This window comes from Schizosaccharomyces octosporus (genome assembly GCF_000150505.1).
Source record: "Schizosaccharomyces octosporus yFS286 unplaced genomic scaffold supercont6.2, whole genome shotgun sequence".
NCBI classification, from domain to species: Eukaryota; Fungi; Ascomycota; class Schizosaccharomycetes; order Schizosaccharomycetales; family Schizosaccharomycetaceae; genus Schizosaccharomyces; species Schizosaccharomyces octosporus.
Window position 1 is genome coordinate 3150790 of NW_013185620.1, and position 17805 is coordinate 3168594.

A 17805-nucleotide genomic window follows, 5' to 3' on the forward strand; every position below is an offset into this window, starting at 1 on the left:
TAACATTGTAAAGATGTAGTAGTTATTTAGTAAATGAATAATATTTGCGATGAACTGCTATAGTATGATGATAGATGCATTTCATTTCATGTCATTATTTTATATTTATTTTTTTTTTTTTAAAAAAAAAATAAAAAATTATTTGCTCACTTCACAAGCGCAATAATTACGACAGATGAAAGCTACCTTGACCCTCTAAAATGGCTTTTGACAGACGACTAGCCAAAACGTCCACAGAAGAATATTCAGGTAATTTCAAATAATTTACGCAAGTCATAACAGTTGGTAAATAATCGTCAGGTTTATAGGGTGGTTCATTCAAACGTCTCACGATTGTGAATGGTGGATTCATACCGGCAAAACCACCTATTGGTAATTTTCGACTACCAGTTATAAACTGAAGAAAATCTCTTTGCTCTCGGAAATTCATACTACTCATCAATTGTAAAAGTCTTTGAATAGGTGCGCTTTCAATAGTATATCCGTGATCGGCAACAACAAATTTAAGAAGTGTTTCATAACTCCAGTCTTCATCAATCGTCCCAAATAGGGATGAAAGTTCATATTCCGTTAATACTTTAAGTGAAGAGTAAGCAAAGACACTTGAAAATCCTTCTTGAAAGCACTCAATCTGTCGCCTAACCCCCTTACCAACGGTGAAGTCAATTATGTGTTCGATGTAATCTTTCAGATTACTCTTGTTGACAGAGACAGTACTTCCGTTGGGTATTAGCTCTATAGAAGAATACCCTGGAAGCGTAAAATCAAGACCCAAGCTTTCTATGTCTATGTCATTAATGTGACCATCCTCCCCGGAAATTAGGGATTCCAAGTAACGCAGAGAATTCGCCAGACCTTTATCTACCTTTGCAACTGAGGAAATAGTCAACGGAATAGCTCTTGCGAAAAATAGAGGATTACACTGCAAACTAACGATTCTTGAGTCATAAATTGAACGTGCAACAAATTTTCCTAATGCTGAAAATAGAGAAAGTTTTCTTTTACTTTCATCGCTTCCTTCAGCCATTGATATAGGCGAAGGGAATAAACCAGATGCATGGAAAACATATTGTGAATCACCTTGCTCATTTCTCCAAATGTCCAAAGCAGTGTTCGTAAACTCTCTAGAAACAGTAGTATAAAATTCCAATGTTGGACCTAGCCCAGAACCAACCTCGTCTTCATATTCTATTTCTAATACCTTATCAGAAGAACCATAACTAGATAGAACCTGTAAAGCATAATTAAACATATCTTTTCTTGGTATTCTGATTTTCTGACGGCGTAAACTAACGTATTGGAGTATAGACGAACCTTCATTCTTGGGCAAATTGGAATTTCTTGATAAAATAAACGACACGGACCTTGCTAAACCCAGGGACGTTGATTGCAAAAGTTGATAGCGTGATTCAAAGGGTATTAAAAAAGGATATTCAGAAGTTAAAGAGATACACCACGAAGGTATACAACCATGCACAATTATAGGCTGCTCTTCCAATTGACGGTTTAGTTTAGCACTCAATTTCCAGTTACTGAAGTCCATAAGTACGTTTTCAAGGCTTCCGCGAATATGCTTTTCAGGAAATATAGTATGTAAATCACGAACACCATAGTATAACACACGTAAAATTTCTAGTATCTCTTTAATTTTGTTGGGAATTTCTTCCGATTCGTCCACAGACTTTTGAGCCTCATTATCTTCCTTGTAAGAAGAGGGTTCACCATAATATAGAGGGATCGTTGTTTTCCATATATCATCAATAGTATGCTCATCCGAGGTTTCAATAAAATGAAATAATGCTTTAAATATAGTAGTTTCTGGCGTTAAAAGTTTTTTTCCAAGGCAAAATGCAAAATGTCTAGAACCCAGTTCACCCGATACAGAAGAGTCAGCTTCATTTACAGAACCTGAGCCAGCAGAAGTGTTTTCATTCTGCGATAAATCCATTGAATTTTCAAAAGATTCATGTCTTGTTGAGTCTCCTGACTCCTGCAACGAATCAGCTTCTGGAAATGATAACCGTCGGCGCTCATTTTCACCACGATGTAGCACTCGACTATATAAATAATTATCTAGTACCCGAATGGTAGCTAACCCGTTTATTGATACAATTAATGAACGGAAAGGAGGTTGTATATTGGATCCGGGAAGAGCAATTAATCGAACTTTGAATTGCTTTGACGAAACGTGTTCCAAAGAATTATCTGAAAGAGAAGGTAAAAGTGTTAATTGAAAATTTTCAATTCTCGACAAAAGCTCCTGTAAACAAAATATGAACGACATAAGCGGACTTCCTTCATATTCTAAAACCTCCGTTTCTTTACTTTTGTTCATTGACAACAAAAAGTACCTTAATGTGTTATTATCGGACTTCCGCAAGGATAAAAGCAAACTACGGATTAGACCCGAGTGTAACAATTCGAAACTAGTAATGTTGGAGGTTTTTTGGAAAACCACAGCAAGTTCTTCACAAGAGCTTCCGACGTAAACGTCATTAGCTAAGCGCTTTGACAGATCTACTAAATCATGAAGCACTGGGTTTTCTAAGCTTTCGATCTCGTAATGGCCTAAGAAACTCTTCGATAAAGCCTTAATGGATGAAAGTTTTTTCAATTCTTCGTGTCGATGAGTTGACTTGGACTGCGAGAAGGAAATACTGAGTTTAAGCTTCTTTAAATCCGAATTGATGGAACGATTTATGTATCCAACTTCTTGCACAACGCCTTCCCTTATAAACAGAGAATGGTAAATATCAGGTAGGGCTTCATGGAGGTAAATTGCCATTTCCAAGGCGTTCTGCTTTGAATGATTGTCGGCCTTCCTAGCACTTAAAATAGATGCAATAAAGGATGATAAAGGTAAACTTCTTACTAGACATCTGAGATCTTCGCCGCTGATTGACCTTAGCATCATAAGTGCCGTAGATACTGCTAGCAGCTTCACTTCATGAGTAGGAACAGTCGAATAAATGTCAAGTACAATCGGCAGTAGTATACTATCCATTCGATGAATTCGTGATATCAAATCTTCTTGTCCGGCAAAGGGGGCTTTAGGTATAAACGAGATTATAGTTCGTAATAAAGCAGTAATGAGGTTGTTCGGACAGTGATATAGACTTTGCATTGCTACCATGCTTGAATGATGTGAGGTCTCTGGAGGTGGAATCCCACACAACAATTCATACATTATTTCTGGAAGTCCTTGATTCAAAACAGGTAGTATAAAAGAACTAGAAGACTTACATAACGATGCAATTATGTGAAAAAGTTGAACTTGAAGATCAGTGGCCTTCTTCTGCATAGTGCTAGCGTTCAAAGCTTTTGTGACAATGCTAATTAAGTCTTCATTTATGAGTGATTTAATTATGTTTGGAGAGAAATTTAATGATTCAATAATGCTTTCCAGACACTCAAAACCCTTCATTACGACGACCGGATCAGAAGACTGTAAAGTATTGGATAATAATGGGATAATTTCTTCGGCAAATTCGACATTAAATTCATCGATATGCTTACAACAATTGGCAGAAAGTGAAATAGCCGTTCTTTGAACGTTCGTATAAAAAAAATCAAAATATTGCAGAGCAGCCAGCATACCACGGTGTTGTAAAATACAATTCCCAAAGTCAACAGACAGCTTTTCAAAAATTCCCAAAGCTTGTTCAGCTATATCTATGTATTGCATGTCAAACATCCTTTCGCATAGGATACGGACAATGGGACTGTGGGCAACTTTAACCATTGAAATTGGAAGAGCTTCCATCATGTTAGATATGCAAGTGGCACAAGTCAGCATTAATTGAATTGCAGTTTCCCCAATTAAAATTTCAGAGGAAAGAATATCTGAAAAGGCCGCAATGAACGCGTCCGGGGAAAAAACTCCTATTAACATATCTTCTGTACTCATCGCGAGAGTTTCAGAAAGTTCTTGAAGAGAAAGTAACTGGATGGTTGGGTCGCTAAAATCTTTAATCCCTCTTAATAGACGCGAGAATTGGCCAGAAGGAGCGAAAACCGAAGGGCGAAGAGGGTTAAAGGGAAAATCGCTAGCCCCGAGATCATCATCATCTGCATTCTCCAGATTACCTGAAGAAAGGACACTTGATGCTAAACGGCGAAAACGATCACTTCTCTGAAGCCGGTTGAGTTCACTAAATAAAGATTGCTCATCAAAGTTGTCACCAATCTCATCACGAAAGTTTCTTCCAGAGCGGCGACGAAAGATGTCATCTGAACTCCGAAAGGCGACATTTCTGAAGCTATAGTCATCCTCATCCTTCTCTTCTTCTTCTTCTTCTTCTTCTTCTTTGTCTTCATCGTCTTCCTCATCTTCGTCGCTATCATCGTGCCCTTCGTCACCATTATCATTATTGCTTTCTTGATCATCATAATTGTCATCATTATTATTAGTGTCATTAGTGCTAGAGTCGCTGTTTTCATCATAATCGTAATCATCTTCATTGCTATTCTCATACGGGGCTCCGCTTTCTTCATAATAGTTACCGTCACTCTGGTCGTCGTAGTCGCGAGATGTTCCGGATAAATCCCTATTGTTTCTAGAATTAATTTCACTAGAATTCCCTTGTCCATTAGACGTATTAGAACTATACACCGTATTCGCAAAACGAGCTCCCGATAACTTATTTTCACTTGGAGTGCTATGCATTATTAACGAGGGGACTTCTAGGGAGCTTTTCAAAGCAAAGTCTTTTAAATAGCCTTTCGACGCAGATGACAAACCTTGAGACTCTGAGTGTTTAGACATTTTCTTCCCGTAGGTTGGTCTCAAAGGACTTAAATTCTGTAATTGATTACGTGACTTCGAGTAAAAGTAGTTTCCGGATCTCCCAGAATCAACTTTATTGTTGTAATTCAATCCAGAGGACATCAAATCTTGGGTATGGATTGACTGTGAAGGCAACATAGAGACACTCATTTTTTCGACATCACTTAATATCCTAATCTTTGTCTTTTTTATACTAGTCTCTAGTCCACTTAGATAATGCTTTTTGGTCGAGTCACTCAAGTTCGTGAAAGAAAAAGGGTCAGACGCAGGTTTGTAAAGAGAAAGAAGGTCGGCTTGGGTGGTAAAGTCAAGCTGTGAGACCATGTATATGTGGTAATTCAATATCAAGTCGTCGATTAAATGTTATGAAACAAAAAAATCAACCGGGGTTTTTTTTTTGTAAAGATACCAGTTGTTTGTAGCGGGAGCAATGAAGATTTCTTGTCTCGAAGAAATACACCATCACATTATAATGACAAAAGCATTCGCCGAACATCAAAATGATATTAATTGTTTTATATATTACAGTAAATATCTAATATGTTAAAGCTGTAAAATAACTGAACTTACATAAGAAGATGGCGATAGGGAATTGCCATCAATTATAAGTATGACTGAAGTAGTACATACGTGAAAATACTACATACACAACAGGGATTAAGTTGATGGTTTAATCCTATAGCAGCTTTGCAGTTTTCCATTTAATTGAATGATCAAGAAAAAAACGAACTGTTACTGCAGCATAATACACGATTTGTGCATTGCAATTTGACAAAAATGGCTATCGATATGAAGTGCGAAGTTGATAATTTTCTTTGCACAGAACGTAAGTAAATGAAGATGAAAAAAACAAATAAACAGCTTTTATAGAATAAACAGGGTTATGTTGAGGAATCTTCAATAAAATGTTATTCACAGAATCCTTGCTGGTTACTGTCGTCATAAATTTCTGGCAGTCATTACAAACGAGAAAAGAAAACCTTTTAAAGAATTTAACCTCAAGAATTCATTATGCCTCCTATTCCATGTCATTTGATTCTTTAGATTTCTTCGACTCTAAATGGCGGTTTTACTCATAAATTAGAACAACGAGGGTAAACTTTTCTTCAGTTTCTCGATTTTCTATCACCTTTAGGTCTATCCTTTAGACTGGTTTGTAATATAACATGTCGCAAACCAAAAAAGGAGAGATAGTCAAATGCCTCGTCTACAACAGGTTCAAAGCCATCAGACTTGAGACTTGCTAGAATCCATTTATCAGTAGTAAACACTTCAGCTGAAACCTTGTTTTGTTTCATTGTCTTTGCTTTGTTTAGAGCCACATCGAGTAAATCATAAGCAAATTTGTAAAATTTGGGAATTACATTCCAATGAACGACGGTAGGAGTATTATTGTAAGCACCCACTGCATTGGGAGGAAGGATACCAATAATTCCAATCAAACGATCTTTGTTAATATAGGCCAAGTAGAAATGCTTAAGATTTTCATCGCGTAAGTTACCGGTATCTTCAGTCATTTCATCAGCAATAGAAGAAAATAGGTTTCGACACGGAATTTCCATAATCGTTAAGAAAAAAGCACTTACAAAGACTCCTAACAAGACTGTTCTCAAGAATGTGTTTCCCTCTGCCATATTGGCCATGCGAAATACTCCCATGAAGACTAATCCAAAAGCAATCAGGTAGACAGGATGCCAAAATATTTGCTGAGATAAATTCTTAGACTGTCCAGTGATACCACTAACTGCAATGGCTTTCACAGTTTTCCAGTCTTCTTCAGTAGCTGCGGGACGAATTTCCACTATTTCTTTTGATGATCCCGACATCTTCTACAATTCTGGTATCTAGTAAAAAAGTTATAAATATAGTTAATAATTAGATCTTTGTTTTCCAACAAAAGTGCAAACACTTCGACTCCGAAAAATATAGGAAGTGATATTACAAGGAGGAGAAAAGGGTAAGTAAACTGGTATGAAATGCAAAGAACAAGGTCTGTTATTCTGGGGTACAATTTCAAAAAGAAGTTAATCAATTAAATATATCTATAAGAGAAACTAAATCCAGAAAGGTTGTCTGACTTGTTCAACGTTTAATGATTCGTATTCGACAATACAAAAAGAGTGTTGAACATTGAAGACAAGCAATATTTTTTAGAGGAACTATTAAAACCTAATTATGAAGCATGTTTCTCCAAATCTAAAGCTTGCTTTATAATCTATGTTCGTCAACCTATTCTCCAAATACGAACATTCCTTTTGGGTAGAACTTCCCATTTCACAGATATATAAACATATATTAATAAAACAAATAATTTCAAATGTCTAGACATAGCATAATGAATGAAAAAAACTTTTAAACTGTATCTTTCGAATTTTTGTTTATTACTGTTGTTTTACAACATCCTTATTTTGTTTCTACCAAACTTTACAGCTCACTATTTCCTGTCCGAAATAATTGCTTCATTGTCATTCAACGCGGACAATACCTTGTAACAAGTGAACATTACGGAGTACTAAATTGGTATTTCTAGTAGTTGGGATCGAAGCAGTACTAACAATTCTGTCCAGGTAGTGCTTCTATGAAGGATTGTTGGAGCTGTGCCTTCTTTACAGACGAGAAGCCATCTTTGTGATTTAGGATTTCTATACCTTCTGTTCTCTTTTGTAAGTTTTATATTCCTCTTCTTGGTTCTTTATCGGTTTTATTTTTTTGTCAAACTTCCCAATTGGTTTTATCATATACCATTTTATAAACATCTCAAAAGGGACGAATGCAAAACTATCATAATATATATGATTCGAATATAATAACTTATTAGATTGAAAAATTAACAAAGACTCGCCGTTATCAATTTCCTGCTGCCATGTCCTCTAACATCACTCGCCCAGTCTTATTTATTCCTGTTCGCGAAGGAGAATATGTTTTGAAAGATGAGGTTCAATTGTCGATCTCGACGCAAAAGTATCATGTTTCGGGGTCTCCTCTTGATCCAAACACTCCCATAAAAAGTCCTGTTCCAGTTCACCTTCAAACCGTGTGCTTTCCTTTTTCAGAAGCTGCCTTAGGGAAAGAGTACATGGAAGAACTTCGAAAAGTGCCTGGTGTACACTATACCGAAGAGGGGCGGGAAGTCCCAAATATATTAGAAAACTACAAAAGCTCGAAGCGAAAGTCTTACACCCACTCCTCTTCCAGTAACTTTAAGCTATACCGACCATCATCTCGTCCAGGAAGTTCTACTTTCAATCCAAAATGTTTCATTTCTTCCATTACCTTTTATGAAAATATTCTTCGTTCTTTCTCCAATTCTTCTTCTCTAGAAAAAACATATGCTTTTGCCAACCATGAAGAGTCTTTCTACTGGCTCGATTTAAGTAACAGCGGTACTCATTCTACTTTGCTTCGCATAGACTTTCATAGGTCTCGTCCGGTGTGTCACCACATAAATGAGTACACGAAAAGTTCCAAATTTTTAGAGATCATCATCGGCTTTGATACAGGTGATGTTATGTGGTATGATCCCATCAGTTACAAGTATCTTCGATTCAACAAAGGTGGATCTTTTAATAATAGCCCAGTAAGTAATATTCAGTGGCTTCCTAATCAAGAGAATGTATTTTTGGTGTCATTTCAGAATGGATGGATGATTTACTATGACAAAAATCAACAAGAGAAACAGCTTTACGCTTCCATTCCGGAAAAGAATTTGAAATCATTATATTTAAGTTCGCGTGGTACTTTTACCGTGCTCAAAGACTTTCCTTCTCCTGATGATAGAAAACCTTCAAATCCCATTGCCTGTATTGCCTTATCAAATTCCCCTATTAATGCTTTTTCAATTTCTCCTGACCAACAACATTTGGCGGTTGTTTCTGAACGTGGAACTTTGAAGCTTCTGCTGTACGAGGAACTAGGAATGCTTGACGTTTTTCATAGTTATTTTGGCGGCTTATCGTGTATAGCTTGGTCACCAGATGGAAAGTTTATTGCCACTGGTGGAAAAGATGATATGCTGTCGGTTTATTCGTTTCCCCAAAGAAAACTTGTTGCTCGCTGTCAGGGACACAAGTCTTGGGTCTTGGGTATTACTTTTGACCGATGGCGTTGCAAGGATGATAGTTACCGTATCGCCAGTGTTGGTCTTGATTGCCAATTGCTTTTATGGGATTTTCTAGTAAGTGCACTTCATCGTCCAAAGTCTGCCCTCAACTACGTGAACAACCACGTTGAACCATCTAAACCGAGTATGAATGACTTGGATGATGTTGGAGATTTAAATGTTCAATCGGGCTACAAAGGTTTTATGCAAAATGACATAACGATCCACCCAACAGTTTCTCGATCTTTGATTCCAATTATATCCCCGATTACCTCTTACGCTGTTGACAGGGCACCTGTAACATCCATTGTTTTTCAATCTGATTGCATGATTACTTGCTCTTTGAACGGGAGAATCCGAGTTTGGCAAAGACCCTTATGTTAACTATGAGCTACTCGTTTGTAGTTAGTTGTTTTCCTTAACGATTATTGTTTTTTATGATACTTTCTCAGTTGATAGAATTACTAAATGCTTGTTTTCATATTTATAGATTTGAATACCCTTTTTTTTTTTTTTTTTTTTTTTTTTTTGTTTTTGAATATTTACTAGACTAGTATAGACAATGACAGGTTTTTATAGTCCTTAAACTTTTTAATAATGAGTCCCCTAAATATGTCAACGTGTACTGTTGTGTTTCAACCAAAAAGATTTTAATCTGCTTTTCCTAATTCCCAAGAAAAAGATAAATAATAAACAAATTTTCCTTGGCTTCGTCTTCATTTCTTTCCTCCGTTGCAAATTTCTTCATCAAATCCTTCGTTACAAGTACCACTCGATGTCTGGATCAGAAGACACTATTCCGGTGTATGTCAACTACAGGGACCCATATGTAGAGCCGAAAATTAAGAATGCATTAGTAGAGAGCGGAATTCCGTTAAAATTTGTTGATTCAAAAGCTGATGCTAAGTTATTCTGGGCGCAATATGAAGACATAGACTTTGACAAGCTTTACAGTGATGCTGGGACAATGGCATGTTCATATGTTATACGAAAAGCACTCATACGTAAAGAATATTTATGGAACACTGTGGTATATTATCTAGCGAAGAATCCGAATTCAATTCTGAAAACTGCTGTCCCTGAAGCATTCTCTTTAGAGCTAGATTATGCAGAATTTTTAGACGATTCGCTTATGGAGTCGTATGAGCTTCGACAGGAGCTTGAAAATAATGAAGCGTTAGAGCCCCAGCAAAGAAAATGGTATATACTGAAACCAAGCATGTGCGATGGTGCACAAGGGATTCGTATTTTCTCTACAATTGAGGAACTACAAGCTATATTTGATTCGTTTGACGAAGCCTTAAGTGATGAAGATGAAGAGCTTAACAAGTCATCTTGTGAAAACGAGGTAGAAAATGCAGATACATGCACGGTTAATGATCGCAATCCAGAAAACAAAATTGTTATTCATCAGATTCGCCATTTCCTGGTCCAAAAATACATTGCTAATCCTTTATTGCTAAATAATAGGAAATTCCATATCCGAGCATATGTTTTAGCCGTAGGTGGCTTATCGGTGTATTTGTTCAAAGAAATGTTGTGTTTGCTTGCCAGAGACGAATACAAGTCTCCTCATGTCGGAAGTGAAATCAACCTGTATAGTCAATTGAGCAACACATGTATCCAAGGAGAAGCTCCAAGAGAGGCTTCGGTACAAGCATTTTGGAATAGTTCTATTAAGAATAAGGAGAAAATTTTTGATTCTCTTGTACAAACTCTGGGAGATGTTTTTGAAGCTGCTGCAACTACACAACGAATTCATTTTCAGGTATATCTATCTACTAAAAATTACGCCTATGACTTACTAACACCAACATCTAGCCTTTAAACAATTCCTTTGAAATTTTTGGTGTTGACTTCATGGTCGACGAAGCTGATCAAGTGCACTTACTTGAAGTGAATGCTGTAAGGAAATCAAACAATTTATCGATTCAATAAGTTTACTAATCTAAATAATAATAGTATCCAGACTTTAGACAAACTGGTGACGAACTGTCTGGGTTAGTTGAAAGATTATTCAAGTCTGTAGTTCATACTGCGATCGTCCCTTTTTTTGATTCAAAGAACAAGTATGAGACTTCTTCTGATTTAGTATTAGCCCGTGAATTAAAGATGTATGGGTTTTAAACTAGAAATAGAACTTGTTTTTTACGGGTTCTTTGATGTCACAATTCTGTCAGTTAGAGGGTTGTATTAGTTTTTGAGTTTGTCATAAAAAAAATAAGGTATATACGGAATAAAGTTAATAAAAATTTAAAGTTTATAGAAGTAGTTGGTACTTACTCTAGTATTTATACACATACACTCTCTTTGCCAGTTCCAACCTGCAAATATTTAATGCCTCATAAAAATGCTATCGTTACGGTATCTAAGTCATGGATTTAGAAAATTATTTGGAAACAAAGAATTAGTGCATTCATTGCAACCCAATGTACGTACCAAAAGTAGCAAAACCTTTGGTCAGCCAACCTCATTTACACGGCCGCATATATTACGACCAGGAGAACGTATGTGCTGAGTTGATAATTGATTTCAAGCCGCTAATACCTGTTTAGTTACACCTAAAGTAAACGCAGATGAATACAGAGCGAGAAGGGATAATGTGGCTGCGCTTATGCAAGAAGGAGATTTATTGATTACCACTTCTGCTGCAGTGAAGTAAGAAGAAATACTAACTCTTTATGTGAACGATTTAAATTAACTTTTTTAGGTATATGTGCGGTGCAGCCTTGTATGTCTTCATATCATGATTGGGATTGTGCATATACTAATAAACATTCATCGTTTAGCTATGAATATCACCAAGACCCAAACTTGTAAGCTATCCTTTTATTGACATATATGTTAACAATGCTTTAGCTACTATCTAACCGGTAAAGCCCTCTCAATTGGTTTTAGTTTGCTAACATCTCAAAGGTTGCTTGGAACCTGATTCTATCCTTCTTATACGTACGCAGGAACAAGGATAGCTTCGTTTTTATTAATTTTTAATAGTCAAAGAAAAAGATATGTTTGAAAATTATAAGCTTGCTTTTTTCCTTCCACCTAAAACTTCATATGCGGAAAAATGGGAGGGCTTTCGCACAGGCATTGAAAATGGAAAGATTTTGTTCCATATTGAAAATGTATGTAGAATTTTTTTTATTTTTTATTTTTATTTTTTTGAAAAAGCCGATATTAACCGAACTTTTGTAGATCCAAGAAAATTGGGAAGCTCCGTTTGTGATTGAAGAATTTGGTAACAGATGCAAACGGGTATTCTACAATACACAAAGAGGTTATCCTTATAAAGATCCCGTAGCTTCTTCTCCAGACGTTGTTCGCGATAAAATTCGGGAATTGCAGGAAAAAAAACCGTTTAGATCAGCTAATGAGCTTCTGCATCCGTTGAGAACAATTAAAAGTGAAAGTGAGATAGCATGTTTGCAACACGCAGCAAATATAAGCGGAGATGCATACAAGGAAGTTATGGCGAAAGACTTTTATGAAGAAAATCAACTTGCTGCTGAGCTCGAATATAGATTCAAAATGGGCGGTTGCCAACGATCGGCTTATGTGCCTGTTATTGCCGGCGGAAGAGTAAGTTTTCTTTCTAACTCTGCTTTTATGGACCATATTAGTAGATTTATTTCATTTTCCCATTATATCCCTACATATTCTAACCCAGCACAGAATGGACTCTGTATTCACTATACATCAAACGATGATGCTTTCCAACAAAATGATATGGTGCTAGTAGATGCTGGTGGTGTATGTATCTTTGTACATGTTAGATATTCTAACTTTTCAGGAATACGGAGGATATGTTACGGATATCTCTCGAACTTGGCCGACTGGAAGAGGGTTTACTCCAGCCCAACGAGATCTTTACCAAGCTGTTTTGAACGTACAAAAGAAGTGCATAGATTTGTGTACTAGCAGTTCAGGATTGAGCTTGGCGAGAATCCACTACGAAAGTGCTGTCTTGTTGAAAGAGGAGTTAAAGCAAATTGGCATATACGGTTCCAAATCGGTAATATAACAAAATTAAAAGTTCTTTCTAGAAAAAAGCTAACGGAATTCAGGAAATTGAGGACGTTTTATATCCGCATTCCATTGGTCATGAAATTGGCTTAGAAATTCACGATTGCTTTTCAAACAACAGTTTTTCACCTTTGAAGAAAAACCAGATCGTATGTGCGGACCTAATTAGCTTTCATTCTTTTTTCTAACATCGTCAGGTGACCATTGAGCCTGGAATTTATGTTCCTGTCAATAACCGTTGGCCAAAATGGGCGCAGGGAATTGCTATTCGCATTGAAGATAGTATCCTAGTGGGAGAACAAGAGCCTATAGTACTAACCAAAGATGCACCGAAGGAAGTCAAGGAAATTCAAAATTTACGTGAAAGCGCCGCATGGTAATTTCTGTTTCTTTGTTATTTTATTTTTTTTGAGGATTAAGGTATAATTTATATTATGGTACAATCTGGAAACCAAAAAAAAAAAAAAAGAAGATCTGAGGTCAAAAAATGGTATATTGGTACTAGATGCTTCCCTAGAGGTATTCTTTAATGAAATGAACATTTATTTTTAAAACAAATCGGGCATTCGTAATGTATGATCTCTTTGGCTGCGACAATAAACGCTTAGTTCCTTCAGTACTTTACTGTCTCTCCATTGCTCAGGTACTACACGTTCACCGGAAGACCAGTACAAACTAATTTAAACAACAATTAGCAATCAATAATCAAAAGTAATTAGCACTAGCACTTACATATCCCAATCGGGTTCATCAAGGAGACGGTCGTATTCCTGGAGATCAGAAACGCCATACTTATCTAGCCTTGTTTTAGCAAAATTTGAGAGAAGAAGATCAGTCTCCAAAATTCCTCTTTTCCTCGATTGGTACTTTAGTCTTGCTCGTAATGATTCTTCTGTTTCGCCTTCACGATCGACTCGCTTTAAATCACCTTTCGTAGTAATGAAGCGTAAGCCAACAAATCCTTTTAAATGCAAAAAATTCCTAGATACTAAACTGTTTATCTGATTAAATGATGGTTTCAACATTTTGGCTGATGGTTATGAACGTAGCTAGTTCCCGAAGAACGTATAGGTTAGCTTGGGAGACGGGTACAACAATGAAACCGTCCTCGAAATTTAGTAAATTTATTTTCTTCTATTCTTTTATTTATTTTATTGCTTTCTAATTTTTTCAAGTAAAAAAAGCTCATTTCGGCTTCGTATATTATCCTTAGCAGCCTATGTCTTTCTTCTAGCAATTGCCCTCTACCACCCAAAAGTGCAAGTCAATATAAATGGACGGAGAATATATATATAACTTTATTAGACAATCACCACCTGGTGAAGTTAATCAGGTGATAGAAGGTATTCTTTTGTTATAACCGCTGAAACGGCATGAACTCACATTGAAATGATAGATATTCGAGCACTTGGGTTGACCGACGAGCAACGCATACAAAAACAACTTCAATTGCATCATGAAGATTCAAACTCACCCGTAACAATGTTCGAAAATGAAAGAGCGGTCCTTTCCTCTGAAAGCAAATTGGATGATAGTCGCTATTATGATCAACGATTGAAAAAGTCCTTCGCAGTGAATTTCGAAACAATGGTAGGATGGGACCACCGTACAAGAATATTATTGCTAACAATGTTCTTTAGGAAGCAATTGATGTTGAGGATTACAATGACAAACCTACTATATCAGAGGATATTGTTAAACAAATCCAGAAGGTTACTTTGGATCATTATTTGTCTGATGTGTCAATTGGAATTCTACAGAATGATGAGAAGGTCCCTGAGTACAGCATTATGCTCGTGTCGGTCAAGTATAATCCTCAAAATTATTACAACGGTCGTTGGAGGTGCGTCTGCAAGTATAATGCCGAGAAGAAGAAGTTATCCGGAACTTCCTTCATTAGGGTACATTACTATGAAGATGGTAATGTCTGGTTAGATGCCGAGCGTCCTATTGATGTGAGCATTGATGATACAGGAAAACTTTCAGATGCTTTAGTAGAAGCAGAAAACGCAAATCAACGCTCTTTTAATGTGGAACTTTCTTCTTTGAATGATAAAAAGTTCAAAGAACTTCGCCGACAACTTCCTATTACACGCCAGAAAATCAATTGGGAGAATGTTTTGGGATTACGCATGAGAAACACATGATTCAGCTCCAAAGCTGCTTCTAGAATTTAATGAAACTATTATACAAAGCTGAGTATAACGCTGTCAAAGCTCTATCCCTTTTGGACTCAAAATTTGAAACGATCTTTTTCTTTTTTCTTTTTTTATTACTTATATAGTCTATTCTAAAGAAACCATCCGATTTAACAGTGGATAATTAGGCAATCATGGAGTTTCTATTCACTTCTTTTCTCGAAGTTGAGCTTTTTTGGTTGATGACAAAGTTTTTAGCAAACTCGATTAACAGTCTACTAGAATTTAGACAAACGTTTCTTATTAAATGACAATTTCTTCAGTAATGATTAAGTGCTGACCAGGGGTAACTTCCTATTTTTTTTGTAAGTTTAATACATTGTTCGATAAAGTCAGCTCGATTAATCACCAACAATTATCAAAGATGTACTATTCTTTTTATTCATGTCAATTCCAGAACGATTAGAAGTCGACTTGAATAGAGGATTCCTATTATGTTTCCAAGGACTATCAACTACGACAAGACAGTGGATCAATGAAAGACCTAAAGTAAACGGTTTGCTTTTGATTAGCACAAAACCGTACTGGGGTGACCATGAATCTTTGGGAAGCACATTCGAAAACAAGAATTTTCAAGTCTTAGATGACGAATTCACAAGTACATAAAACACCAATTAACAAATTAAAACGGATGCATCCATTCATTTAAAAAACAAAACCAAGAAAGCAATGACTAGCAAGCTTATTGAACTATGATACATCTATAAAACTTTTGATGATGACGACCAATATTAAAGCATCAATTGGGAATAGAAACGCTGTAAAAAGCCTTAAAGGATTCAAATTTATAAATATCTTTCCTTTTCTTACATCCCATCTATTGAAAAAGTACAAATCATATAATAAAGCTCATTCACCGTGAATGTGTTGCATATCAACCGGGAATAATAGACTGTGTGCAAATAATCAGAAAAGACTTTTCGAAGATCCTGAAAAAATTTTTAAAACTAAGGAATTATTTTATCGATTGCTAAATCCAAGACTTCTCCTTTTTGGTAATTAGTCAATTGCATTAACTTCCAAGGAATACGGAAACATGAAAACCAGTCCGTTTCTAATTGTTTTAATTAGAGCCTTATTCTTTAGAAAATCAACGAAAAATCATTTTGCAAGTATGAACGAGTTCTTAAAGCGAACTTGAACAGTCTTTAGATCAACTGGTCGATTGCATATCATCCTTGGCTTCATCTAAAACTTTTCTACCTACAACCAAAGCATTCATTATTTATAATAAACAAGGATATAGATATCATGTCATTTTTTGAAGCATTAGGCGTAAGTTATGGTTGATTAAAGGTTTTTTCGAATTGAGGCTTGTTATTTACAAATTCGTAGTCTGGCATATGTGCAGGATTGGCCGTCGACTTATCGCTATTTCCAGTTGATACTTTAAAAACTCGCTTGCAAGCAAAGGGTGGGTTTCTTGCAAACGGTGGATTTCAAGGCGTGTATAGAGGCCTTGGTAGCATCTTGGTTGGTAGCGCTCCTGGAGGTAATAGAATTCAAAGAGCTCAAGCTCCTTCGTATTATTTGTCTTAAATATTCAAAACGAAGATTTTTTAAGGATGAACAGTTATTAACAACTCTTTCAGCTTCTTTGTTTTTTACAACTTATGAAACTATGAAAACCAAGCTCCACCATTCAGGTCTTGCATTGTCTGAACCCGTGATCCATATGACTTCTGGATCAATGGGTGAAATTGCTGCTTGCTTGGTACGAGTTCCTACAGAGGTAATTAAGCAAAGAGCCCAGGCTTCTGGTGGAACACTTTCCTCCAGAAATGTTCTTCAAACGATATGGAAGTCTGAGCAATCCTTGAGAAGTTTATATTCTGGTTATGGAATCACTATTATGAGAGAAATCCCATTCACTCTAATACAATTTCCTTTGTGGGAATATCTCAAGAAGACATGGAGGACTTCCAACAATCGAGAGAAGAATATGGCTCACGAGGCAGCATTATCTGGGTCCCTTGCCGGTGGTATTGCTGCTGCACTTACTACTCCTCTTGACGTTATAAAAACAAGAATTATGCTTTCACAAAAGGTAACGATATGCTTCGAACTCTATTTATTGTTCTATTTCTTCTAACCCAAACAGAGAACGTCTTATGTATCTACAGTAAAAAATATCATTCAATTAGAAGGAGGTCGTGCCCTCTTTTCAGGCATTGTTCCTCGTGTACTTTGGCTCAGCGGTGGAGGTGCTATTTTCCTAGGATTTTATGACACTGTCTTCAATCTTATTCATGAAAAGCACGTCTCTTAGAGAAGAGGATATCTCAATCTCTGTATTTTATTCCCCATGGACACTTTCTTTTCTTGACATTACCATCAGAAACTTGTATTGAAACATTGGTCATCTTCCTAATTAGCATATGGGAAGTGCTAAGTAATATCCTGTATAGATATTTGAGTTCTGCTTTTTGCTATGTTTTGGATTTTCTCGCTACCTAGGTTTAGTAGAAGGATTTAACTAAATAAATTTAATCAAAAAGGAAATTTAAAACACAAAGTCGTTTACAAAGAATGTACTATCCGACTAAATAATTTTTCTGTTCCATTCATTTTTCGTATTCTTGGATTTCCCTTGTCAACACCACCCAGTTGTTAGCAGTTACAAGTCAATGTTTGGTACTTCAATATTTTAAAAGGGATTCGAGCTCTACTAATATTTCTAGTGATCTGAAAATCATTTT

At 36.2% G+C, this 17805-nt stretch overlaps 8 protein-coding genes across 8 annotated transcripts; 5 read left to right on the top strand and 3 right to left on the bottom strand.

Moving 5' to 3' along the window:
- Positions 1-8: 8 nt before the first annotated feature.
- Positions 9-5348, bottom strand: SOCG_00844 (ubiquitin-protein ligase E3). Its single transcript, XM_013163264.1, has one exon. It carries the CDS (start codon positions 5108-5110, stop codon positions 167-169), a length of 4944 nt encoding a protein of 1647 aa, XP_013018718.1. The 5' UTR covers positions 5111-5348; the 3' UTR covers positions 9-166.
- SOCG_00845 (uncharacterized protein) lies at positions 5282-6946 on the bottom strand. Its single transcript, XM_013163265.1, has one exon. The coding sequence runs from the start codon at positions 6610-6612 to the stop codon at positions 5893-5895; it is 720 nt and encodes a 239-aa protein (XP_013018719.1). The 5' UTR covers positions 6613-6946; the 3' UTR covers positions 5282-5892.
- A 308-nt stretch (positions 6947-7254) lies between these two features.
- SOCG_00846 (WDR20 family WD repeat protein) lies at positions 7255-9388 on the top strand. The gene is made up of 2 exons (XM_013163266.1): positions 7255-7306; positions 7354-9388. The coding sequence occupies exon 2, from the start codon at positions 7650-7652 to the stop codon at positions 9267-9269; it is 1620 nt and encodes a 539-aa protein (XP_013018720.1). The 5' UTR covers positions 7255-7306; positions 7354-7649; the 3' UTR covers positions 9270-9388.
- An 87-nt stretch (positions 9389-9475) lies between these two features.
- Positions 9476-11154, top strand: SOCG_00847 (tubulin-tyrosine ligase). Its single transcript, XM_013163267.1, has 3 exons — positions 9476-10653; positions 10707-10790; positions 10848-11154. The coding sequence occupies exons 1-3, from the start codon at positions 9661-9663 to the stop codon at positions 11010-11012; spliced, it is 1242 nt and encodes a 413-aa protein (XP_013018721.1). The 5' UTR covers positions 9476-9660; the 3' UTR covers positions 11013-11154.
- On the top strand, positions 11133-13466 carry SOCG_00848 (intermediate cleavage peptidase Icp55). The gene is made up of 12 exons (XM_013163268.1): positions 11133-11392; positions 11441-11543; positions 11596-11616; positions 11675-11701; positions 11745-11758; positions 11802-11834; positions 11880-12010; positions 12081-12464; positions 12558-12635; positions 12676-12897; positions 12950-13057; positions 13106-13466. Exons 1-12 carry the CDS (start codon positions 11236-11238, stop codon positions 13286-13288), a joined length of 1461 nt encoding a protein of 486 aa, XP_013018722.1. The 5' UTR covers positions 11133-11235; the 3' UTR covers positions 13289-13466.
- On the bottom strand, positions 11686-14026 carry SOCG_00849 (succinate dehydrogenase subunit Emi5). The gene is made up of 2 exons (XM_013163269.1): positions 13641-14026; positions 11686-13583 (listed from the first exon to the last, which is right to left on the bottom strand). Exons 1-2 carry the CDS (start codon positions 13931-13933, stop codon positions 13457-13459), a joined length of 420 nt encoding a protein of 139 aa, XP_013018723.1. The 5' UTR covers positions 13934-14026; the 3' UTR covers positions 11686-13456.
- SOCG_00850 (F-actin capping protein alpha subunit) lies at positions 13797-15464 on the top strand. The gene is made up of 3 exons (XM_013163270.1): positions 13797-14251; positions 14305-14498; positions 14549-15464. Exons 1-3 carry the CDS (start codon positions 14182-14184, stop codon positions 15053-15055), a joined length of 771 nt encoding a protein of 256 aa, XP_013018724.1. The 5' UTR covers positions 13797-14181; the 3' UTR covers positions 15056-15464.
- Positions 15428-17697, top strand: SOCG_00851 (S-adenosylmethionine transporter). The gene is made up of 4 exons (XM_013163271.1): positions 15428-16381; positions 16442-16598; positions 16699-17153; positions 17208-17697. The coding sequence occupies exons 1-4, from the start codon at positions 16358-16360 to the stop codon at positions 17373-17375; spliced, it is 804 nt and encodes a 267-aa protein (XP_013018725.1). The 5' UTR covers positions 15428-16357; the 3' UTR covers positions 17376-17697.
- The last annotated feature ends 108 nt before the right edge of the window (positions 17698-17805 follow it).